The sequence below is a fragment of the Rhincodon typus genome, chromosome 11, assembly GCF_021869965.1.
Source record: "Rhincodon typus isolate 14 chromosome 11, sRhiTyp1.1, whole genome shotgun sequence".
NCBI lineage: Eukaryota > Metazoa > Chordata > Chondrichthyes > Orectolobiformes > Rhincodontidae > Rhincodon > Rhincodon typus.
In genome coordinates, this window is record NC_063342.1 from 38,993,725 (window position 1) to 39,011,967 (window position 18,243).

The following is an 18,243-nucleotide window of genomic DNA, read 5'->3' on the forward strand; positions in this document are numbered from 1 at the left end:
AGACAAAATAACAGAAATTAAAAGAAGTGCACTTGAGTGAAGCACAGAATTGATTAGATTTCCTTAACACTAAGGAACATGTTATTTAAATGTACTTTTACATGTGTGATGAAGGAGCAGACCTTTACACTTACCTGGATACAAGTTGTAAATGCCCAGACGATGTTCACTTTCCCTCCTTTCAATAAATGTCTGGCTGTGGAAACGTATAGCATGCGCATCATCTGAGCCTCCCACATTAATCAAATACCATCGCACCCGCTCTTCTACATATATCACGAGACCCCTTAAAGATGCTTTGACAAATCCATTTATAGCTGAAAAAGCAAAGTGGTTATTTAACTGAGAAAATGTTTTGAAAATGATATTGAGTACTCTAAATGGTGAAAATAATTCATATTGTTGGCATGTACTTTGAATTAAAATCATTGCTGATCTTAAGTACAAGTTGTCAACCTTCTAGAATTGTCCTGGGATCTCTGGGATTGAAAGATTAATCATCTGGACATGCTGCGGGGCTAGAGTTAAATAAGTTGTGCATTTTATCAATACTTGAAAACTTTTGTTTACTAATTTTAAAAATGTTAAGCTCAGTTAAAAAGGATGTTTGACTGAATAAAACCGTTGGATGAAACCTCCGGGGATGTGCCTAACTAGAAATGACAGCCTATTGTGGGTAGAAATTCCTGTTCCAGTATTCTGCCAGCACATAAAAAAATTTGGATATAGGATGAAGCATTTGAAGAAATGTCTCATCTCATGTCGGCAATGGGCTAGGAGATGCTGCTGATGGTGAGAGAGCTGGTCAACATGTATAGCTGGGTGCTGTGGAATCCACTTATAGTATTCACTAAATAAAAAACCAAAAGAACTGTGGATGCTGTAAATCAGAAACAAAAACAGAAGTTGCTGGAAAAGCTTAGCAGGTCTGTCAATATCTGTGAAGAGAAATCAGAGTTAAAGTTCCGGGTCCGGTGACCCTTCCTCAGAACTAAAGGTCACCGGACCCAAAACGTTAACTCTGATTTCTCTTCACAGATGCTGTCAGACCTGCTGAGCTTTTCTAGCAATTTCTGTTTTTGGTAGAGTATTAACCGTTTGGTTATATGGTTCACAGGGAGAACAAAACATTAAAATGAAAATATATGAAAGAAATACCTTTAACCAAAAAACACATCTTGGGATTCAATTACAAAGGTTCCAATTTGCACTCACATCTGATTTTCCAATGAAAATGGCAGTTCTGTCACTGGTTACTGAAAGAGTTATGAAGTTAATTACATTTTAAAAATGTGGAAGGAGTAAATACCGTGAAATGTACTGTGCTGTTTAAAATTGGAATTGCTCTTGCTTATCTCACAGGATTCTTTACAAAGTCGGTCCTTGTTCTCGTTCAGGTACCAACTTTTAGTTTCATCAAAAGTGTTGAAGAGCAAAACAAATTCACGAGCATCATTGGGAATTTCATTAAAGGTGTTCAGTGTTCCATTCTTACAGATCAACAGAGGCCCAATCAATCCAGAGTTAATATCCTTCACCTGCAAGGAAAGAAATAATATTTTAACCATTTACAAAGGGAAAATATTTCAATTTTCAGTATAAATTGCTTGCATTCTCTTCTGTCATTTTGTTTGTAGAACACTTACATAGTCCACACTGGAATAATAGACCCAGGCCTTGCAGACTGAATCGTATGAAGTTGGTGCTGATCGAGGCGGCACATTCCATACGTAAGTGTACGTGCTGTTTGGGGGAACAGCATCATCTGATCTAAACCAGTCAGTAGAGTAATCTTCATATTTCACTCCTTCAGATGACTTTTCATATGACACTCCATGGGCATGAATAGAGTATGGTCTTGAAGCCAAGTTTTTAAAGAGAACCTGATAAATAAGTGCAGGCTTTAGATGATTATTAAAACTCTATTTACAAAATCAATTCTGCAAAGAGGTTTCATACAATTACCTTCATCTCACCAATATTCTATGTACCTAATCCTACAGCATTGCCAATTCCACCAGACTAGCTTGAGTCACCTTCCAATTTCCTCCCTATAGGAGCAATGGGCCTCCATTCTGATGCTGGGAGTGATGAACAATACAAATGTTCAGCGTTAACGATGGATTTTTATAGGGGTCTGCGTGATGAGAGCTTTGGCTCTCACTACACAGTATGTAACACCACTTAGGAAGGCTCATCGCTTGTTAAATGCCTTGTTGACAAACATCACCTCACTAATATTCAGGTTTCTAACTTAGGAAACTCCCCAGAGTGGGTATCTGGCAAATTCAGCTCACTGCTTGCTGCAAAGGAACCTCATGTTGGACACTGGGCACTAAAATCTCAGGGCACGCTCCATGGGCACAGGCATATATACACGTTTGTCCACAGACATTGGCATCTGATATGTGCCAGACTCTAACAACTATTATGCACATCTCTGATCCACTTGAAGAATGCTTCTGCACCAGCAATTATCATGCTCAGGGACACACACCCTGCTCATGGACTGGACCAGGTTGCAGCTCGAGGGGAGAAGAAAATTGACCTTCTTCCTTCATTCTGGGACTTCCTCCAGACAACTGAGACTTCACTGACCTGGGTGGCAACCTTGGACCAGGCTGACATGGTCTAGTCTCGTGGCCTCCATTCCTGGTTCTGAGAATAGAGCAAATCCCACCTCTGCATTACCCTGTCCAGCAGAACTTTCTGGTCTCTGTCCCACTAACTGGGGCACCAATTTCCCCCTGAATGCCATGACCAGGGCAAATGTCAGGGCCAATGAATGGCAGCTGCTTTTAAAGATTGTGCTGGTGCAAGGAATACTAGTGAATTCTACCGAGTGGTGAGTGGTTCTGAGAATCAGCACGTGGTAAGATGGGGTGGGAATCAGATGTGAGAGATACCGTAGTGGCAGAGTAGGTACATCATATGGTGAGTAAGAAATGGTGAGAGATAGGCCTTGCAGTGAAAAACCATCCAAAATACTCAATGCAACTTGTTCTTTGCCAATAAAAGTAAGATTCAGTCCTAAGAATACCCTGTGTAGCTTTATTTTAGAATTTGTGCGATCAAAGCAGGAAATAAGCTTGCATACAGTGCTTAAAAATGTATCTCTCATGAATGTCTCAAGGCACTGCATGATACATATGTCTTACTTGAATGTACAGGAACTATGTAAGTGTATACAGCATAGAATAAGTTGTGAAGATTGAAGGAGAATTATTGGACATTACTAGTGAATTTTGAAATGGCATGAATCATACCCACTTGAAAGTTTAAATAGAACTTTGGGTTAACACACCATCCAATTTCTCAGTTATACATTGCCTGTCGAGATAAGTTAGGTGCCAAAATCTAGAGTAAAGTTTGAACTTATAACCTTTTTGAGACAGATCCAACTCATCAAGTCAAACTGCCAAATGAATGTATATTGTACTGTTTAAAACTAAACTGGAAGCAGGATCCTACTACGGTGCTTGCAATAAGATAATGTAAGATATGATTTAAATATTGCAGTATACCTTGATGACATCATTAACTTCTGCTCTGATGACAGGTCCAAGTATTCCCAAGTGGTCGTATCTTTCTCCGTGATCATAGCGTTCCCTAAATAACGCATCTGTGTATCTCCGGAAAATGACTTTTTTATACAGTGTATTTGTTTGCTCTGCTGAATGTCTAATAACGATTAGGAAATTGTTATATGTGGAACAGATTGTCAATAATAGGGCAAACATAGATACTATATATAGACTGTGCTAACAATCATAATTAATTATCTTTATAATTGTTTTAATAGTTACCTATGTGAATGAAATTTTATATACAATTTCAGTGATCTTTAAATACAAAACTTCGTAAAGTGCCATTGTATTACCCATTGGGTATTTTTGGATTATTTCGTCTTTATACATTTTTATGGAGTAGGTCTTTGAATTGGCAGTAATATCCCTACCCCCGAAAATTGACTGCACATTTGGTGCAGTTTGAAATCAATCCTTCCCATGATTTTGAGATCCCTGGTCACCAAACAGCAGTTTACGCTCTGGAATAACACTTTGTAGTATGCAAGTGATCCTGCTTGAATCTCTGAAGGATTTTGAGTCCAAGGACTCCAAATATGATCTATCCCTCATCATAAATCATCATGTCGCCCATGACACAGAGACATCCCTTGTGGTCTACTTCTTCGCTTGCACATATTCAGTTGCAGCAGCAAAGCTCATCAACTTCAAGTGAAATCCCTGCAAACTTTGCAAATTCAATTCGGTAGCCAAAGGTTTGTGGTCTTATTGAAATTGGCAAGCAAATTGAGAAATTGTTCAAAAGGGTTACAGGATTTTCAGTTTTATATAAAAAAAATCCAAGGAAGTTATGAAGAACCCATATAAAAGAAATATTGGTTAAGCCCCAATTGAAGTACTTTGTCCACTTCTGGGCACTCCACTTTAGGAAGGATGTGAATGCTTTCTACAGGGTGCAGGTAAGTTTTATGAGAATGAATACATAAATAAGGCACTTCAGATCTTGGATAGATTGAAAACTGGGTTTGTTCTCCATAAAGACAGGTTTGAGGGAACACTCAATAGAGATATTCAAAATGATAAGGAGCCTTGAAAAACTGCAACTGGCGGTGGAGGGATTGAGAATCATAGGATAGCAAATGTCAAAAGAACCAATTTTTTTTCTCTATCAGTGAAAGCTTAAGATCTGGAATGCAACACATGACAGTGTGATAAATGCAGATTCAGACAAGGTGTTTAAAGGAGGAATTGGCTTAACAGCCAAAGAGAAATCAGTTGCATGGCTATAGGGAACACACAAAAGGTTGGGGTTAGCGAAGTGGTTTTGCAGAGATTTGGCAAGGACAAAAGGCCAAATGTGCTGAAATCATTTGATAAGTTCTTTAAATAACAATCCAAAAATGTTGAAAAACACTGCACTTACATAGTATTTCCAGTATAATCCCACAAAATTTCTTCAGCTGCAATAAAGTAATGCCTCACATTTCCTCTGTAGCTCCGTAAGTAATGCTCAACGATTATTTCTGGATCTCGGGACATGTCTGAATGAGTTCGTCTGTCATTAGTATAAGGGTTCATAGAATCTAAATCTGTCTCAGCTTCACTATTTTTTCTAGCAGCTCCAAGAAGGTCTGCATCCGCATTTGCAATATATTCATCGTAATCAAGAGTGGCCCCATTTTTACGTTTTGGAATTCCTATTATAATACTATTTGAGCTGTCATCTTGAAAAATTATTGAATTAGGTTTAACTTGAAATCCTCTTGGTGACATACGTTTTTTGCCTAAAGGAACATGAATTCTTTTTTTAAGACCAGGTTTGAACCCTCTTGGAGACATTTGATCCTTCAGCAATTTTCTGCGTTTCAGCATTGTTTTAATTGCAGTCTGCCTTCTAACATTTTCTTCGGTTTTGAATTTTCTTGCAGAATTATCATGTATTGCCAGCTTTACATATTTTTTCAAATGCTTTAACTCTGTAACACTAATGCCCTTTTCTTCCACTTGGTACATCAAATACGATCCATTGGGTTTCAGAGGTGTTCCCTGAAATCGAACCCTGTGCTTGCCTGTTGAATACTTCTTTAAGTAAATAAATACTTTGTCAGAGTTTTCACTGCTTTCTATTCCTAGTTGTTCTGAAGTATTGGTGACGTGTTCCAAAACCTCATGGGACAACTGATTGAGTAAATTACCCTGTTCTATGTCAACTGTCGATGTACTTTTACTTTCATTATTTGCATTGGAGTTAATTTGATTTCTTTCATAACCAGCTGTAAAGTTAGTTGTTTGTGAAGTTGCCACATTCTGCTTTAATGAAGGAGATGAAAGCGTTGTTTTTCTGCCTGTATTATTTGATGCCGTGCTGGTTTCATTAAAATTATCGGTGTTCCTCATTTCATACAGAGTTTCAGTTTTCTCATTTTGACTCTTTAGTTCTGTGTTATTTTCTTGTGGGACTAGATCAGACTTCTCTTCTCTTTCACCATCAATAATATTGATGGAGCTGATGTTCTCTGCAGTTAATTGAAAATTATTTTGCTTTACTACTACTGTAGGAGTCTCAGCTAAACTCTTATTCTTCACAGAGGGATTAACCACAGTATTTGGATTGCTCGTGTTAAATATCAAGCTAGTATTTCTGGCAGCAGAGCTTAGTAAAAAATCTTGAAGTACACTACTGCTGGTTTTTGCTTCATAGTCTTCTCCAAAAATCTCCACGTTAATATCTCCCTCCATCGTAACTGTTCTATTTTGCTTTAAATGAATATTTGAGGATGTGAAATTCATCACATATGCATCAGATTCTATTTCAGCTTTTTGTGTCATCTCATTGATTGCTTCGTTTAATGGCACTTCCGGTGTACTTTCACCTAATTCCTTAGGCTGCTCAAGCTCATCTTGAGCCATATCATACTCCAAGATATCAACCTTTTCTTTGTTTGCATCACTGTACGTTTTATTCTGACTTCCACTAACCTTTGAGTGGAATTGACTACCTTGCTCCTCAGATATTTTAGTGTTGAGCTCTCTTGAATTATCAGTTTCACCTTCAATAAACTGGAATATATCTTCTTTCTCTTCTGCTTCTTGTGGTGTGTGGAATGATCGGAATCCAAGTTCTTTCAGAATTGCAAGTGCCTCATCATCAAGCTCTTCTTCACTGGCTTCCTCACTTACCTCTACAAGCACTTTGTCTGAATCAGATTGAATCCTTAAGAAAACTAAAGGGTATTCAATGCCTTCATCCTCACACCGATAAACTTTAAATCTTATCCTCATACCATAGGTCACTTGTCGTGAACTTAAAGTTCCAAGGAGCCATTCACCTACAAAATAATATACAACATCAGAGGAGCAGCAATATTACAAAGTACCTCAATACAGTAATAATGAAATGATAGCAGGAAAACAATGTACAGCGTCACAGTAAAAGCATTAAAAACAAAGTACAATGTTCAGGAACAGAGGGCAGGATGTGATCTGAACTACATTAACGCTTGGACAGAGGCACTCATGGAAGTAACACTAAACATCGATGAATAATTGGCTGGTACTTGCAATTATTCATTTTCTAGTCCATCAACAATTTTGATATTATTATTAAACCTTTCCAAAGTAATTTAAGAGAAAGAATTCTTGGGAGGTGGGTGCCACTGGCCTAGCCATTAACAATCTGGATGAAGGAACTAAGGGTATTGTTGCTAAGTTTGCAGATGACGCAAAGATAGGTGAAGGGACAGGTAATGTTGAGGAGGCAGGGAGGCTGCAGAAGGAGTTGGACAGTCTAGGAAAGTGGGCAAAGAAGTGGCAGATGGAATACAATATGGGGAAGCACGTTGGTAGGAAGAACAGAGGCATAAACTATTTTCTAAACAGGGAAAGGCATCAGAAATCTGAAGCACAAAGGGACATGGCAGATCTAGTTCAGGATTCTCCTAAGGTTACCGTGCAGATTCAGTTGGCAGTTAGGAAGGCAAATATAATGTTTCAAGAGGGCTAGAATACAAGAACAGAGTGTACTGCTGAGGCTGTATAAGGCTGTGGTCAGACTGTATTTGGAATCTTGTGAGCAGTTTTGGGCCCTGTGTCTAAGTTAGGATGTGCTGCAGTTGGAAGACATCCAGGGGAAGTTTACAGAATGGTTCTGGGGATGAAGGGTTTGTCTGATGAGGAATGGTTGAGGACTCTGGGTTCTGTACTCTACAAGTTTAGAAGGATGACGGAGCACCTCATTGAAACTTACAGAATACTGACAGGCCTGGATAGAGTGGACGTGGAGAAGAGATATTTACACAAGTAGGAGAGACTTGGATCCAGGTCATAGCCTCAGGGTGAAGGGATGACCTTTTACAACTGAGATGAGGAGGAATTTCTTCAGTTAGAGGGTGGTGAATATGTGGAACTCACTGCCATAGAAGGCTGTGTAGGCCAAGTCATTGAGTGTATTTAAGATAGAGATAGATAGGTTCTTGATTGGCGAGGCAATCAAAGGTTACAGGGAGAGGGTAGGAGAATGTGGTGGAGAAACATATCAGCTATGATTGAATAATGGAGCAGACTCGAGGGGTTGCATGGCCTAATTCTGCTCCTATACATTATAGTCTAAGCCAGGATTTATTGCTCAGCCCTAATTGTTCTAGAATGGTGGTCAACTGCCTTCTTGAATCATTGCTGTGCTTGGGGGCTAGGGACACTTATACTGCTGTTAGGGTTGAGATTCCAGGATTTTGGTCCTGTGACAGCGAAGGATCGGCCATGTAATTATAGAGTCATGCAGTATGGAAACAGACCCTTCGGTCTAACTTGTCCATGCTGACCAGATTTCCCAAACTAAACTGGTCCCATTTGACTGCATTTGGCTCATATCCCTCTAAACCCTCCCTATCACAAAACAAAACAGCAATGGCTTGACAAACTTAATGAAGATCTGGAAAACCCACCTAAAACAATAGAAAGACTCAAAGACATCACAGATGATAGTTATGATGGAGGGACCGACATTGATGAAGCAACTGAAGATGGTGGGGCCTAAAACATTACCTTGAGGAAATCTTGCAGTAATGTCCCAGAGGTAAGATGATTGACTTTGACAAACCACAAACACCTTCTTTTGACAGGCTATTAATGCACCTCCTGTTGAAATGTAAAAGGATTGTGCAGCAATAGCTATAAGGGCAATAGTAATGGCTGTAAGGTCTTTTTTTTTTAAGACTATCGCCGCCAGCACTTTGAGAGGGTGCGTTAAAAACATTGGTTACTGCTTCTAACTCTGCCCAAGGTCATTTCTGTCACAACTGAAATCTTCATTTTTGATCTTGTAACCTTTGAATATGAATTCAGATGCCTTTTAAATGTTCTAATTGTACCAGGCTCCACCACTTTCTCTGGCAGCTCATTCCATACACCCACCACCCTCTGCGTGAAAAATTTGCCCCTTAGGTCCCTTTTAAATCCTTTTCCTCTCACCTTAAACCAATGCTCTCTAGTTTTGGACTCCCCTACCCTGGTGAAATGACCTTGGCTAGTCACCCTATCCAGGCCCCTCATGATTTTATAAACCTCTGTAAGGTCACCCCTCAGCCTCCAAAGCTCCAAGCAAAATAGCTCCAGCCTATTCAGCCTTTCAAACCCTCCGAGCCTGGTAATATCATTGTAAATCTTTTCTGAACCCTTTCTAGTTTCACAACATCTTTCCAACAGCAGGGAGATCAGAACTGAATGCAGTATCCAAAAGTGGCCTAACCGATGTCCTGTACAGCCACAACATGACCTCCCAACTCTTATATTCAGTGCACTGACCAATAAAGGCAAGCATACCAAATACCTTCTTCACTGACCTGTGTACTTGTGACTCCACTTGTAAGGTCTCTTTGTTCAGCAACACTCCCCAGGACCTTACCGTTAAGTATATAAACCCTGCCCTGATTTGACTTTGACATCAGTATGAAGATTTTTATGTATACTATATACACACGCTTATATAAATATAAAGAGACATTTTATTATTACAATGTCTTCTGAGATTAAGAGAAAGATAGGCTGCAGAGGTGCTGTTCTAACGTTAAACATAGTGATTTACTGTGCTGTCATAAAATCTAAAACTTTCTTGCCAAATATTCATCCGTAAATGATCTGGTGAAATGCAGAACACAGTGGAAATGAAGACACTCACCCAAATTGTCCATCTGCATGGTTACAGTTTCACCCATTAAAGGAAAGAGATGTATCACATCTTCATTTGTTTTTCTGTGCTTGAAGGTATGCCCATGGAAGTAAATTGCTTGAATGTGGTCTTGAGCACCAATACTTGAAACATGCCAGTATGTAACAACTCCCTCACAGAATGGTAATGATTCTTTGCTTTCGTACACAAGACCACTTATCGCTGAAAACATCCCAAAATAATTGTTTAGCCATTAATTTACATACAATGGAACATAAATGCAAAAGTTAAAATGCAGCTACTATTATTGTTTTACGAAGCATTAATACTGCTTTAATGAAGCTTAACGGCAAAGTGCTATTACAGGACTGTTTTTTATGACCTTAAATTTGAAACCATCCCTGAATAATTAGATGGAAGTCTTATTCCTCAGAATTTTTTTAACAGCTCTCAAATCGCTAAAGAAATACGTTGGACAAAATAAAGGAAAAGAAGAACTAAAGATTTCTTTGTCCGCTAATAGATGGAGATTGGAATTATGTTATTGATGCCTAGCTCTAATGTCCACGTGGACATTGCTATTTGTACATTTACCCGTGAAAGTTTCATCCAAAATAAATACTTTATATGGTTCTTCTCTGTCAACCGTGGCATACATTTATGGTTGCAGATTATGAGACACTGGAATATGGAGCTACTTGAAAATTACTAGATTGAAGAAGGATTTGTCACATTTTTTGTCACTATTTGTCACGACTTTTAGGAAACAAATGTTAAAAGGCCAAAGAGAAAGTGATTTACCACTGTTTGCAAATGTCAATTGACTTTGTGAAATAAGTATCCAGCAAAGCTTTTAAGAAGAGATTAGAGATGTTTATGGCTCAGTTATTAGACAACCTGACTCAGAGAAGCCTTTTGTTGAAGGTTGCCTAGTAACAGCCTCTGAACTAAAGTTGTTTTTTCAGTCCACATCTGGATGTGGCACTTATGGAGAGAAGATCATTATTAGTTAAATTCAACTCCTTAACTCAATCTCCGTCTCCATCCACTTCGGTGGTAATCTAAGACTTGCGGCCCAGCTGTTTTCTCACTCTAGCTCTGCCCATTAACAATAAAAGGGCAAAAACAGGATTTTTTGTTAGCTCTGCTGCTTGGTGCTTTTGAATTGTCATGGTTATTAATTACTTATTTAAATTGTGAAATTACTGTTTATTGATTATTGATTGTTATTGATATCGATTATTACGGATTATTACTGACTATTGGTAATTGCTGTGAAATGATTCAACATTTCACATCTACGAGACACGTGACATGTTTTGAATCCACAGATCAGTTACAGATCTAAACACCTATAAATTTTAAATACACCCTTAATTTGAACAGGAAGGAAAACCAGACAACCTCTACTCACTGTACATGATGTTTGATTCGTAAAATTCAGGGTCTGTGGGATCAAAGTTGGAAGAATTCAGGTATAACTGAATGTTCTCATCAATATACCAGCTTTGGTTCTCATCAAGTGCTGCAAATATGACGTGTTGCTCTTCATCTACTCTTATCTAAATCGAACAGAATAAAATGTTAGAAGATTTTCAGAGATTCAATGTGACAATTTTGGCTGTATTTTCCTTTGGGCAGACTCAATGCTGAAGCCTTGTCAGAACAAGATTTCTGTCTTTCAACTTGACCCCACTGAGACTCTGACTCATTTTCTTAGAAACCTTGGTAAAGCTCTTTATGAGCCAAATGATGTTGAAATTGTTAATGTTTAAAAGGGATAAATACAAATTGATTTAGAAGTACTTGTAGTAAAATAAATGTAAGTAGATAGTAAAGGAGCAAGTGATAGCAACAGGGACATAGCGTTAATTGCACAGTCAGCAGGTTAAGGGGAAGCCTTTGGTAGACAATGATGATGCCTGATGTATGTACTATGAGAAATAAGTGAACTCTGGTTAACATACATTTACAAATTGATCAGATTAAAAATTGAGTACATGACCTAAAGTGTATAAGAGATGAGAATTTATTGGTTTTTGCCAGAATTCAGTGTTGGAATGTTTAAGACTGACTCTCCATGCGTACTTATGATTCAATTATCATAAACTTATCACAAACTCTACTTGAATCTGAATCTGCCGAAATTTGTCAAGTTGAACCGTAACAGTATCTGACACAGTTCGCAGGATGCCATGTCACATAGATTACTGCTTAAAGTGCAACAGAAGGAAACAGGCTGCATCCAATTATGTAACTGATGGGCAAACGAGGCAGCTACACTAGTCTCAGGTTTTATACCTAACATGTATAAGAGATGAGAGCTTGTTAGTTTTGTCAGAGTTCAGTCTTATAATGTTTAAGACTGACTCTCCTTGGGTCCTCATGAATAAATGATCATAATCTGTAACTTAGTCTGCTGGTGCTTTGTCAATACAAATCATAACAATACACAGAAAACAGGGCATTAAAACAAGGAATGCATCTCACCGCTAAGCTTTTACCCTACAAAATTCAATCAGTAGGGTAAGTGTTATTGTCTTGGGTTCTGCAGCTATCACTGGCAGCAGCAGTGGTAGTAGGAAAGGAACCTGAGTGGAAGTCCATGCCTGTGCCCACACTTTCACCAACCCCCAAATATTTTGTAACACTCTGGGTCTCTATAATTATCTTTTATTTTCTTTGCAGTGATGTGGTCTGGGCTCATTAAATTTATTCACTTTTGGTCAGGGAAAGAGGGATGGTGAGGACAACAATGGATGGGGATTTGAGGTTAGGCTCCCCTATCCAAATTTTCATTATTTTCTAAAATTAGATTCTTTTGCAGAGCAATATCTAACATTTATGTTGCTTAAGTAGCAGTGTTTTCACAAAACGAGGCCAAAAATCATTGGCACTTCGAGTACAATCTCTCCAAAATTACGGCAGGAGTGGCATTAAATAGCTACAAATTAGGCCTAGGCTGGAAATACCAAATCACACCAAATCTTTGGCTGGCATGGAACCTTTGCCAACACGGAGCAAAAATACTGGCATAAGACGCCTTTTGAATGGAAACAAGAATCTCAGATTTTGTGTTAACTTGTTCTCCACCTGGTGTCATTTTGGTGAACTGTATGCTAACTGAAAGCAGGCATATTGCCTTATCCTTTTCTTTACACAGTCCATTTCTCAAAATGTGTAGCCCCTTTAAAATTGCTGAGTGACCCTGCACATGCATGCTGTTTGTTCCCTGCATTTCATCTTCCAAAGTGCTGCACAATTGCACAGCTTTAAGTATTGATGCACTCTGACAACTATTGAATGTGGAGCACACTCTAGGAGGTAGTAGGAACTGCAGATGCTGGGGAATCCGAGACAACAAGGTGCAGGGCTGGATGAACACAGTAGGCCAAGCAGCATCATAGGAGCAGAGAGGCTGACGTTTCGGGCCTAGACCCTTCATCAGAAAAGGGGGAGGGGAAGGCGGTTCTGAAATAAATAGGGAGAGAGTGGGAGGCGGATAGAAGAGGGATAGAGGAGAGGATAGGTGGAGAGGAAACAAACAGGTCGAAGAGGCGGGGATGGAGCCAGTAAAGGTGAGTGTAGGTAGGGAGTTAGGAAGGGGATAGGTCAGTCCAGGGAGGACAGACAGGTCAAGGGGGCGGGATGAGGTTGGTCAGTAGGAGATGGAGGTGCGGCTTGAGGTGGGAGGAGGGGATAGGTGGGAGGAAGAACAGGTTAGGGAGGCAGGGACGAGCTGGGCTGGTTTTGGGATGCGGTAGGGGGAGGGGAGATTTTGAAACTTGTGAAATCCACATTGATACCATTAGGCTGCAGGGTTCCCAAGCGGAATATGAGTTGCTGTTCCTGCAACCTTCGGGTGGCATCGTTGTGGCACTGCAGGAGGCCCAGGATGGACATGTCGTCTGAGGAATGGGAGGGGGAGTTGAAATGGTTCGCGACTGGGAGGTGCAGTTGTTTATTGCGAACCGAGCGTAGGTGTTCTGCAAAGCGGTCCCCGAGCCTCCGCTTGGTTTCCCCGATGTAGAGGAAGCCACACCGGGTACAGCGGATGCAGTATACCACATTGGCAGATGTGCAGGTGAACATCTGCTTGATGTGGAAAGTCTTCTTGGGGCCTGGGATGGGGGTGAGGGAGGAGGTATGGGGGCAGGTGTAGCACTTCCTGCGGTTGCAGGGAAAAGTGCCGGGTGTGGTGGAGCTGGAGGGGAGTGTGGAGCGGACAAGGGAGTCACGGAGAGAGTTGTCCCTCCGGAAAGCAGATAAGGGTGGGGAGGGAAAGATGTCTTTGGTGGTGGAGCCTCTCTGCTCATATGATGCTGCTTGGCCTGCTGTGTTCATCCAGCCCTGCACCTTGTTGTCACAGATGATGGAGTATTCTCTTTGGGAGATGGAATATCAGTATTCAGCTATCCAGTCCAAATGACTCCAGATTGCGGAGTTGAGCTCAGGTCCAGACAACTGCCAGATTAATCCCTATAGCTTTTTTTTGTTAAACTGTTGAGTCAACTACAGTCTCAGTCTCTGAACAAAAGCAGATAACTGATCTGGATTAGTATGAACATGTTTCCATTGAGTAATGCCTTCTTCAGATTCAGTGGCGAACATTTTTGGTTGCTGCCAGGGAATTCGAAAGTTTCACCCAATATGTTACAAAATTCAGGACTGACCCTACCTACATTTCAACGCAGTCAAACCCTAGGACAACCCCATAACAGTAAGGCTACCTCTTACTCCTAATTCTTGTGTTACCAAATTGTAAACTCCATTCTAAGCTCTGCTAAAATCCAGGTTCCCTCCCTGTAGTTTGCCATAACTAAAGGCTCTATTCCTATCAAACTCCCCACTACCCCTTCAATACTTCCAAACTTTGAGACTACCACACATTATAAATCAGTAGCACTGATATTGACAAAACACCAATCATTATAAAAATGCTAATACTATCATTTACAGCAAGCAATGCCATACACAGAAAACAGGGCATTAAAACAAGGAATGCATCTCACTACTAAACTTTTACCCCATAAAGTTCCATCAGTAGGGTTGGTGTTATTGTCTTTGGTTCTGCAGCTATCACTGGCAGCTGCAGTAGTAGTAGCAATGAAAGATGATGGTCAGTAGATTAATGCTACTTTACCTGCAAATTCCTGGCATCCAGGGACAGGTCCTTGCAGATTAAAAGTGGTCCAAAAAGCCCTGAAGCAATGTCCCGAGTGACATCAACAGCACTATGATATAGTCTTGTTAGGCACCTGGGGTCTGAGGCAGTTGGTCCAACATCTTCAGAAATCTTCCAAGTGTAAATGTGGATTTGTTCAGGATCAACCTGTTTTGTGGAATCTGCAAGGTTAATCAGAACCTCAGGTTAATTAGGTTAGGATTACGACATTATCTGTAAATTGACTGTTTAGACTTGAGTATGTATAGACAACAATTCCACCTCCCTTTAATGCAGAATATATAACCCATGTAATCATTTCATCTATACACTTAAATGGATAATACTTCAGTAATCTTTTCCGCCTCTTTTATGTCCCTTGGAAGTGCTGCTGGAATCACAGTGCTCCCTGTTGCTGGGATCGTACATAGGAATATAGGAATTAGGTGTGGGAGCACACATTTCAGCCCTTTGAGCCCAGTCATGATCATGACTGGTCTTATCCTGGTCTCAACTCCACTCCACTCTCCTGCCTGCTCCTGCTTCCTTTATCCCACTTTTCATCAGGGACAGATCTATTTCTTTCTTGAGTCTGTTGATTGATCCTGCCTCCACTGCACATGGGGGCAGTGAGTTCCACAGATACACAAACTTCATCTCAGTTTTGAACCTACCTCTTCCCACTTGTCCAAAACTGGTCCAACAAGTAATAACATCTGTTTAATCCCAATCTTAACAATTCCCCTGAGCGTATCATATACCTCAATCAAATCCTCCCTCATTCTTCTAAACTCCAACAAGTAGAAGCCCAAGTTATTCAACTGCTCTTCATACGATAGCCCTTTCATCCTGGAATCAACCTGGTGAACTTCCTCTGAATTGCCTCCAGTTCTGCCACATCCTTCCTCAAGTATGGAGACCAAAACTGGACACAACACTCCAGGTGTGGTCTCAGCAACATTGGCAAATACTTGGGGAGGTACTAAACTGTACTCACCCCCACTGGGGTCACAGTTCTCACCCCTGCTGGCTGGTGAGGATTATCGATGGTTTCCTATCCACCCATCCCACAGCGTCCCTGCCCTCCCATGTTTTATCATCAGCTACCCTTTTATGTTGAGTTGCCCCATTTACAATTATTGTCCCAAGTGAATTCCAGCATGATGCCTGCAATCCTCAATTGACTTCCCCAATTTACTCAACGCAGCATTGGCTCCTGATAATGCCACTTGAGTTTCAGAGAACTGACCCCCTGGACATCTGCATATCTCTGTGTGAGTTATAACCCCACTGCAAAGCCTCTGCCTGGCCTGCTGTGTTCCTCCAGCTGCACACCGTGTTATCTCGGATTCCAGCATCTGCAGTTCTTACTTTCTCTTGTTTGACTTGGAAAACAACCCTCATTTGCAAGTGACAAAATCCTTGACTGATCTCTGATACGTATAAGCTCCTGACCAATGGTGCCAAGTCCCTGGACTGCTATCGGACAATGTCCTTGACTTAGATAACACAGTGTGGAGCTGGAGGAGCACAGCAGACCAGGCAGCATCAGAGGACTCTTTTCGGGTCGGGACCCTTCTCTGAAGGCTATCTAGTAACATGTCTAACAGCTTGACTGATCATTGCTGTCTAGCTTTGTGCCTGAGCTAAAAGGACAGAAAGACCGTGAGTCCTTTGAGTGTGAATAAAGTGGCAAGGCACAAAAAGGCAAGATGAGGCACACAGAGATGTCATGAGCATCCAGGTAACAGCAAAGTGAATGCACACTAAGAATGCAAGCTAAGAGCCATGAGATGTGGCCTGTACTGATGCATTATTGGGTGCTTATCCCTGCATGGGAATTAGGAATTCTTTTTCTGGAGAGGAGTTTTTTTTTTGTTGCTGTCAATGAATGGCTGAAATGGAAGATGTTCCATACCCAGCACTTACAATCCTTGAGAAATTCATAGAGTCATACAGCCCGGAAAGAGATCCTTCAGCCCAACTTGTCCATGCTGACCAGGTTTCCTAAACTGAACTATTCCCATTTGCTTGCACTGCTGTTCTATATATACTTCTAAGCCTCATGATAAGGGGTACATCAGTACATCATGAACTGTTACACAGTACTGGCATCGCATACATTGCCATGTTGTCCTTTAAAATGCTATGCAAAACTTTCTTTCCTCTCCAGAAAACGAATTCATAATTCCCATAAAAGATTAGAACAATGGTAACCAGAGAGCGGAATCAAAGAGAAGCCAAAAAATCAGCCATATCATATATCACAAGGCTTACATGCTGTGTGCTTGCACCATAGTGAGCTTACTGTAATACTGATGCATCTGTCAATTTATTCTTCAGCAGGAAAAGAAGTAGAGAATTGGGTTTTTTTTTTTTGAGGACCTAGCTTAACTTTAGATATTAACTTTAGATTTCTGAAGAAGGGTCCTGACCAGAAACATCAACTTTCCCGCTCCTCTAATGCTGCCTGGCCTGCCGGGCTCCTCCAGCTCCACATTGTGTTATCTCTGACTCCAGCATTAGCAGTTCTTACTATCTCTTAACTTTAGATATTGCTGTGATGGCTATATCCTTTATTGTATATCAAATGTCACTCTTTAGTTCCTAATTAGGTTCAAAGCAAGGACAGCAATGTACTGACACAGATACCAAACTGACAGTCATCTGACTCAAGCTGCCAATGAGAGACTACTTGGACGTAAAGGTGATCAAAACCATGCTCCTGTGAATAATCTTCCAACACTATCATACTGTCAGGTGGAATGTAAACGTAACTCTTGCACAAAGAGAGAGAGCAACTTTTGTGACTCAGCCTATTCCAAAATTGTTACAACTAACAAAGTACTTTTGGAGTGAATTCTGGTAAAGCCAATTGGGAGCATCTTGCTCCTTTTATGCTTTTGGCACGTGGAGTAGGGAGTTCCTCACATGGTAACAACAATCTGCCAATAAGTGGGTTTTATAGCTTGTTAAATGTCTTGTTGATGGCTCAACTCATCTCATTAATATTCAGCTTAGCTTACCAAACACGCCAATCAAATTGATGTTGAGAAAATATGATATGAAAACCAGGGCAAGTACTTGGTGACTTCAGCTTGCCTCTTGTTCCAAAGGACGTCCATATTGGACACTGGGCATTAACATCTCAGGGCATGCTCCATGGGCGCTTCACACTTAAACCCCACAGTCACTGACATTGGCATACAAGATATGCCATTACTATTATCTCCAATTCATGCACAGGACACTGATATGCTTCAATGTTACACGTTGGGCTGCACTGGCCAACTATCACTGCAATACTGCAAGGACACTATGTGTTGTTGAAAATGCATCCACCTCATGGACTGGACCATACTGCTGGTGTCTTCACTCACTGTGCG

At 40.5% G+C, this 18,243-nt stretch overlaps 1 protein-coding gene across 3 annotated transcripts in view; it reads right to left on the bottom strand.

Moving 5' to 3' along the window:
• The window catches only part of f5 (coagulation factor V), a 73,646-nt gene that overhangs the window by 25,599 nt on the left and 29,804 nt on the right, over nt 1–18,243 (bottom strand). For all 3 annotated transcript variants that reach the window (XM_048603174.1, XM_048603175.1, XM_048603176.1), the window contains 8 exons: nt 14,837–15,039; nt 11,108–11,255; nt 9,703–9,915; nt 4,951–6,856; nt 3,525–3,681; nt 1,647–1,883; nt 1,310–1,538; nt 135–317 (listed from right to left, as the gene is read on the bottom strand). In XM_048603174.1, coding sequence (XP_048459131.1) covers nt 135–317; nt 1,310–1,538; nt 1,647–1,883; nt 3,525–3,681; nt 4,951–6,856; nt 9,703–9,915; nt 11,108–11,255; nt 14,837–15,039 — 3,276 coding nt within the window. The remainder of the gene's footprint in view (nt 1–134; nt 318–1,309; nt 1,539–1,646; nt 1,884–3,524; nt 3,682–4,950; nt 6,857–9,702; nt 9,916–11,107; nt 11,256–14,836; nt 15,040–18,243) is intronic.